Source organism: Helianthus annuus, chromosome 4, assembly GCF_002127325.2.
Source record: "Helianthus annuus cultivar XRQ/B chromosome 4, HanXRQr2.0-SUNRISE, whole genome shotgun sequence".
Taxonomy (NCBI): domain Eukaryota; kingdom Viridiplantae; phylum Streptophyta; class Magnoliopsida; order Asterales; family Asteraceae; genus Helianthus; species Helianthus annuus.
The window spans coordinates 185,763,389-185,771,125 of record NC_035436.2 but is presented as its reverse complement, the minus strand read 5'-3'; the positions used below and the strand labels follow the sequence as shown (position 1 = coordinate 185,771,125).

Genomic DNA, 7,737 nt, shown 5'->3' with positions numbered 1-7,737 from the left:
CTTAAAATACGACGAAACATAAAAATAGCAAGCATGAAATGAATTAAATTAAGTTATAATGTGAATTAAATTTAAGGACCATCTAATTAAGCTTTCGGGTCCCTATCTATAAACATAAAATTGGGTCCTCATCTAATTAAATCCTGCTCAAAATCACATATCATTCATTGACTGAAATCTAACACTCTTTTAACAGAACTACTACTATATAATTAGACCAGTACCTCCAACTTTTATTGTCACATATTTTAGAAAAAATAACAATGTGTGAACAAGTAGATTTTGATAATTCTCTCCTAGAATCCCTTCGCAATTATCTTCTCGATGATCATTCCGAGAACTACATCGACGATCCTAACATTGTTGGTTTTCCAGTGTTCGGTTCCAATGATTTGAGTTTTTCCGCCATCTCTGAAGAGTCGTCCATAAATGTCCATCCACAAATGATGTCTGCTTTCGAAGGAAACTCCGGCTCTGGTGAGATGTATAGCAGGAGTTCCGGGTTGATGAGTCCATATTTCAAGGATGATCCATTCTGGCCGTTGCCTAATGTCGACGATTTTGAGATCTCTAGCTTATTACATAGCAATAACGACGATAACTTTCACGTCTCCAATTTTTCTGATACACAAAACATTAATCCTATGCATGACCCACAAATATTTCTTGAAAGTTCAGCAGATATTCCATGTTTACCTTCAATGGAGGGATTAGGATCAGCCATAAATTGGGATTTCTCAAAAGGAAACATGATGGCATGTGACCAAAAGTCTCCACTGTGTAAGAAAGAATATAATTCTAAAGATGTGAAGAATGTTGAAGCTCGCCCGTTATCATCTGAAAGGAAATACCGAGGAGTGAGGCGACGGCCATGGGGGAAGTTCACGGCGGAGATGAGGAATCCGGAGAAGAAAGGAGCGAGATTATGGCTTGGAACCTACGATACGCCAGAGGAAGCAGCCATGGCTTATGATCGAGCCGCTTTTAAGCACCGTGGGTCTCATGCTTTGCTTAATTTCCCGCATTTGATCGATTCACACAATGAGAATCCAGAAAAATATATGACGAAAAAGCGTAGCACAACTTCCACATCATCATCTTTTTCATTGTCGAATAATCCATGGAAGAACGACTGGAAGTTTAGGAAAAGTTTCTCTGAAGATTAACTTAAAGCCTGCATGCAATTAATAATCTTTCACCGAAATGTAATGATTTCTGATAAAAATATTACTACAAGTAGCTAATGCTTTTATATGTTAATCTAATAAACATTCACTTCGTTACTCTTTTATATCATACTAGTTTATAGACCCGCGTATCACAAGAGTTTGTACAATATAAATGATATAGTTATATAATCTTTAAAAAACTTTATATTACTAAGGCCTATGTTAATTAGTAACGAAACTTTATATATACGAATTTCCATTACTATATAATGGTTCATACAACTAACTTGATTTTATCATAAAAACCGACCCATCTTAATTAGTAATACTGAAAGTACCATAACAGTCGTGTATTACAAAAGTTGAATACTTAAAAACATGTAATAAACATATTTATATATTAATGAAAATATGTATTGTGTTACATATAACAATGTATAAATAATAATAATTTTTATCATTGTGTATCTTTTAAATATAACTTTTATTTAAAATAAATCTCTAAGACCTCAATTCTGTTTACAAAATTCATTATTTAAATTGTTCTTTTCCTTTTTATTGGTAAAAAGCCAATTTTTTTTTTGTTATGACATAAATTAGATATGTTTTTCTTACTAATAGTCGTTATGCGAATTTAATTAATAAATAGTATTTGTAAAGTTATGATATAAGTTAAATGTTTATATATAATGAATAAATCTTTATATTAAAGGTTAATTAACTATGTCACAAATGGGTATAAAATGAAATTAATATATTTCTTCGCACTATTAAATTGAAAACACATCTAAATCAATATAGCTACAAATCTTAATATTATCTCATCTATAAAACTTTAAAACGTTAAGTTCTCTCTGTCTACCATTTTAAAACTGTTGGTGCACTTGTGTCTGTACTTTGTCTGTATATTAAACGATGTCCTTTGTTAGTCTTGTAAGTTTGACCAAGTCAACCATCCTCCTGGTTTGACTTGGCCAAACAGTTAGTGCATGATAATAACATGTCTGTGTCGAAGGATGACTCATCGAAGGATAGTTTAGATCCTTCGATGAGCTCGAAAGATGAACTTTCGATGGATGATGATAGACCTCGATAGATCATCCTTCGAGATATATTTAGATCCTTCGACAGGTTTAACTTCGATAGATGATCCTTCGATCAATCTATCAGATCCTTCGACCAGACGTCCAGTGTTGGGTATATATACCCATGTAGTGTGTTCATTTCATTTAGATGAGTATAGACACAAGAGAGACAGAGACACAAGATAGATACGAGAGATAGAGAGAGTATTCTGTCAAGAACACACACACACTTAGAGAGTTTGCAAAACAGATTTGTAAACATTGAGCTTGTAACCGAACCTTTCATACGCATTAATACAAGTGGTGTTAATCGGTGAATATTGTGTGTCTTGTGTTTGTGCTTGTTTCATCTCGGTTTGCACTCTAGCTTGGATTCCGCACTTGCTAGTGTGTTTCACATAACAAGGTTAAGGTTTGACCTCATCCTCCGAGGGACCTACAATTTTGGAGTAGCAACAACTACAGCAGAGGTGGTGAAGAAGTTTGCTGATGCTTTGCCTCCCCAATGGAATAGCTTCTTGGAAATCTTGAAGTATAACGGAGTTTTGAGAACTACAAACATCAACGACTTCGTGCAGCTTTTAGAAAACAAGGATCAGGAGGAAACATTAAAGGCAAAAAGAGTTCCAGTGCCACAAAATCCAGAAATGTATTATGGAACTTCAAATTCTTCGTCTGCAAGAACCGGTCCACATGCTCCACTACAAACGGCGTTTGTAACAAGCACAGATATGTATGGCAATCCAGTGCAAGTTCCTGTTAAGCCAGCTCCCACCACAGACATGTATGGAAATCCAATACAACCACCTCCTCCTCCTCCTGCTCAACAACATGCGTGTTATGGAGGAACATCATTTGCTGGTCAGCAATCAAAACCAAATACAGTACAGCTCGACACTTCAAGCTTCTCTAAGGTCAGTGTAGAAGTAGCAAGGGAACACATGGAGCTACTTAACACTGTAGTGAGCGCATACTGTGGGTTAGTGGAAGGTCAGATTGGCAACATTAATCTGACACAAGAAGACTATCGGCAGATTGATAAGGAAGAGATGGACTTGATGGATATCAAGTGGGCTTTTGCTAGTGCTGTGAGAAGGGCAAAGGATTTCATGGAAAGTACTGGCAGAACCAGCTTGGAGAGCAAGAAAGACACCAAGTATGGGTTCGATAAACAGGCTGTAAAGTGCTTCAATTGTGGTGAACGGGGTCATTTTAAAAGGGAATGTACAAAGCCAACACAGCACGGGAACCAGAACCCCTTCAGAAACCAAGGCAACCAGCATAACCAGAACAGGAACAATGAGCGTACATTAATACCTGTTAACAACCAGAGCCAAGCTGGAACATCAAATGCCAACCGGGCACTTGTGGTTCAAGTGGATGAAGGTTGTGACTGGTCAATCCAGTTGAGTGGCGATGCTCCAGATGGAACAACATGTTTTGCTGAAGTGGTTAAGGATTTAGTTCACACCAGTGGTGGAGAATCTTCCGCCAATGGTGGTGAATCTTCTGAGGATGAAGACTCTTCGGGATATAGCAGGAGTTCAGGTGAAGAATCCTCAAGTTCAGGCGATGATCATGTGGGTGAGACATCAAATGCGTCAGTCAATGCGGATATTGATGAGCTTTTGGAGGAAGCTGCAGCAGAAACTCAAAGAAGATCTATCTTGGTGGATCAAGCTGCTTATTCTTCGTCTTCTCTCCATTCAGCCTTTATGGCTAATGTCGACAGTTCATCAAGTCAGGTATGTGTCGATGAACCCACTGCTATTAATTGTGATAATTGTGATAGTTTGCATGTTAAATGTGCTGATTTAGAGGCAAACATGTCTGAGTTGCAAGGCAAACATGATGCTTTACAAGCTAGTTTGTTTGACTTGCAAGACAAACATGTTTCTTTGAATGCCAAGTGGTGTGAATTGCAAAGCAAACACGAGGCTTTGCAAGAGAAGTATGATGTGACATTCATCCACAATCAAAAGTTGACCGTGGATCTTTCAAAATGCACTGAAGCCAATATGTTTTATGAAAACCATGAAAAGGAGTTTAAATCGGTAATTGAAAAGTTAAAGAAAGATAAAACCGAGCTAACTAAAATGGTTTCCAGAAAACAAACTAACATTAATTTGTATATATCTCGCCTTGAGACTATGCAAAAAGAGATGGCTTGTGTGAAAACAGAAAGTGAGGCGATCCAACTTAAGCTAGACAGTTATTTGAGCTCTAGCTATGTGTTGGATCACATCATTGACGTTCAGAAAGAGAAACGGGATGTCACATGCATAGGTTACAAGAAATGTCCACCACCAGTGAGACACAATTATGATGCAATGCCTGACGAGGAGGATAGAGTGTTCTTTGAACCATCTGTTTCTCTAGATGTAAAGGAGTTTGCTACAGGGCTCGGATACAAGAAAGAAGTATCATCGGATTCAGATGTATCAGCAGATACATGTGTGTCTTCTGCTGAACTGAATCAGGATCCTCCAGTCACTACTGAGGATGCTGATTCTTCTGATGACGAATCTGATGATGCTGTCCCAGCAAAGTCTGATGCGGTAGTCAAAGATGAGGACATACCTCTTGAGAATCACATTTTATGTGAGCCTTCTGCAAAACCCGCTAAGACTGTTGCAATCGAGTCCTCTTCTGAAAAAGAGTCGGAGAGTGTGAATTTGCTGTACACTCTTGTTGGTGATGATAAAATTTATTCAGATAAAGATTTTCCTATTAAGAATGTTAATCAATCCTTAATCAGTAAAGTCTTTGAAAATTCGACAAGTAAGTTTTTAGGAAAGACTGGACCACGTGTTACAGTTACACAGTGTCCTCCTATTCCAAAGGCCGAAATTCGAAAACAATTTGGGAATAAGAAATTACCAACAGTGCAAAAACGGCAAAATCACACCAAGCCAAAAGGAAAATCACCGGCTCAAGCACAAAAGAAGCCGAATCAAAAGAAGAACAAAAATGTAAACTTTGTGAAATCGACGGGAACGGACAAAATTGAAACGTTTGAAAACAAATCTAACTTAGATTTTGTTAAGAAAGCAATTGTACAGAAAAGAAATGAACCAAGTAGTTCAAAACCTAGTACCTCGGGATCACAAAGTTCATCATCATCGGCAAGACGATCACATGATACTTCGGGGTTTGTTGAACGAAGATCATGTTTTGAATGTGGAACAATTGGACATATAATTCGAAACTGTCCATATCTTCATAAACAAAAAGGCAAAGTTGATGTTCCCCATGACCAAAATGACCGTAAGCGATCTGTTTCTGCAAAACAAGATCCCCGACTTGTAAAAGAAAGGGAAATGAAACAGAGACGCCAACAGGTCAAGAAAATTGAAAAGGCGATTAAAACCGATGTGGTTAACAAAACATCTGTTTCTGTCAAACCAGAAAATTCAAAAACTTCAGACAACCATGAAGTTAAAATTTTAAAGAACAACACTGGTAAAACAAAACAGACCTGGAAACCAAAAACGGTTAATGAATCAGGGGGATCATCACAACTTACCAATCATCAAAGACAAGAAGTTATTGTTATTGATGAAAATGGAAGACCCAAGACCACAATGGCTTGGGTCCCCATCTCCAACTAATTGATTGAGTTCATGTGCAGGGTGTTCCAGGAGGAACTATCAGCAGTCATTGGATTGTTGATAGTGGGGCATCCAGGCACATGACAGGCGACATGAAGCTTCTCTACGACGTCAAATCTATTAGAGGAGGTTATGTTGCTTTTGCTGGAGATAAGGGTGGTTATATTACGGGTGAAGGAATGATATCCAACGGGATTGTCAGCTTTGACAAGATCAATTTTGTGCAACAACTTGATCACAATCTTCTTAGTGTTTCTCAAATTTGTGACAAGCAATTCTCAGTACACTTTGATGCTAATGGATGTTATGTGCTGAAACCCGGCTTCAAAATTCCAAAAGAATGGATTCTCTTGTCAGCTCCAAGGATAAATGATTTGTACGTCCTTGATATGAGCCAAGCTATTACTACGTCTGCACAAGCAACTTGTTTCGTTTCCAAAGCCACAGAAAAAGACTCTATCTCTTGGCACAGACGAATGGGTCACATTCACTTACGCAAAATGAATCATTTGGTTTCAAATGAATTGGTGAATGGTGTTCCTCTTAAAAACTTCCATCTTCAAGACGTCTGTGTTTCGTGCCAGAAAGGAAAACAAACGAAGAAACGACATCCTACTAAGAAGATCAACACGGTGGCAGTTCCTCTTGAACGTTTGCACATGGATTTGTTCGGTCCTGTCAAGCACAAGAGTATTCGGAATGATCAATATTGCCTCGTGATAACTGATGACTATTCAAGATTTTCTTGGGTGGCGTTCATGGCACACAAGAGTGAAACCTTTGGCATTATCAAAAACTTGATCATTCAGATTGAGAATTTGTATAAGTTAAAGGTTAGGCGGATACGTAGCGACAATGGTACTGAATTTAAAAATCATGCCATGGCGGAGTTTTGCACTTCAAAGGGTATTCTTCATGAGTTTAGTGTAGCTTATACTCCTCAACAGAATGGCGTCGCTGAACGTAAGAACCGCGCATTGATCGAGACTGCTAGGACAATGTTGGTAGAGTCGCAGTTGCCCATTCCATTATGGACTGAAGCTGTGGCCTCTGCATGTTACACATTGAACCGAGTCCTTACAGTCAAAAGGCACAATAAGACCTGCTTTGAGCTTCTTCAAAAACGGAAACCAGATTTATCTTATCTTGAACCGTTTGGAGCTCCATGTACAATCATCGATCCTAATGGAAAGTTTGGGGCAAAAGCAATTGATGGATACTTTCTTGGGTATGCCACCCCTAACTTACGAGTCTGGAATCTAGAGACTAAAAGGGTCGAGGAATAGTCTGAGGTCAGAGTACAAAGGCACACTTTTCCAGTCAAATGTCCTGGTCAGCCTTGGATGTTTGAGTACGATGACTTTTTCAATTTGAACAATGTTGAAGCCGTTGAAGAAAGTGCTGCGGCAAGGATGTTTTTCGAGAGTGACAATGCAACAGTTTCACCGGTGGTTCGTCCAATTCTTGTCAATCAAGAACCATCTTCGGTGAACAATTATACTCTCGACAATGAGGATTTTCATGATGCAACCGAATTGAACGAATCTTCAGAGGATGATGAATTTCTAGATGCAGATCAAGAAGCTCCAACAACAGCAGTACATGGTACTTTAGAGGGTACTCCTCCAGTGGATGCCCCTAGAACAGCTGAAGCAACTGCATCATCCTCTTCGTCAATTCCGGGCATTGATTTAGTTGTTGATCTCAATCTCAACAACCTGGGTATAAATATTCCAGTTCCAGATAATCCAGAAACAAGGATTCATAATACCCATCCTCAACAAAACATCATCGGAAATGTGCAAAGTGGCATTCAAACATGCAACAATGCAGGCCTGTATGCAGCTATTAGAGAACCCGGGCAACAAAACG

At 38.5% G+C, this 7,737-nt stretch overlaps 1 protein-coding gene across 1 annotated transcript; it reads left to right on the top strand.

Moving 5' to 3' along the window:
• The first annotated feature begins 263 nt into the window (after nt 1-263).
• LOC110934011 (ethylene-responsive transcription factor ERF115) lies at nt 264-1,260 on the top strand. The gene has a single exon (XM_022177207.2). It carries the CDS (start codon nt 264-266, stop codon nt 1,164-1,166), a length of 903 nt encoding a protein of 300 aa, XP_022032899.1. The 3' UTR covers nt 1,167-1,260.
• Nucleotides 1,261-7,737: the final 6,477 nt, after the last annotated feature.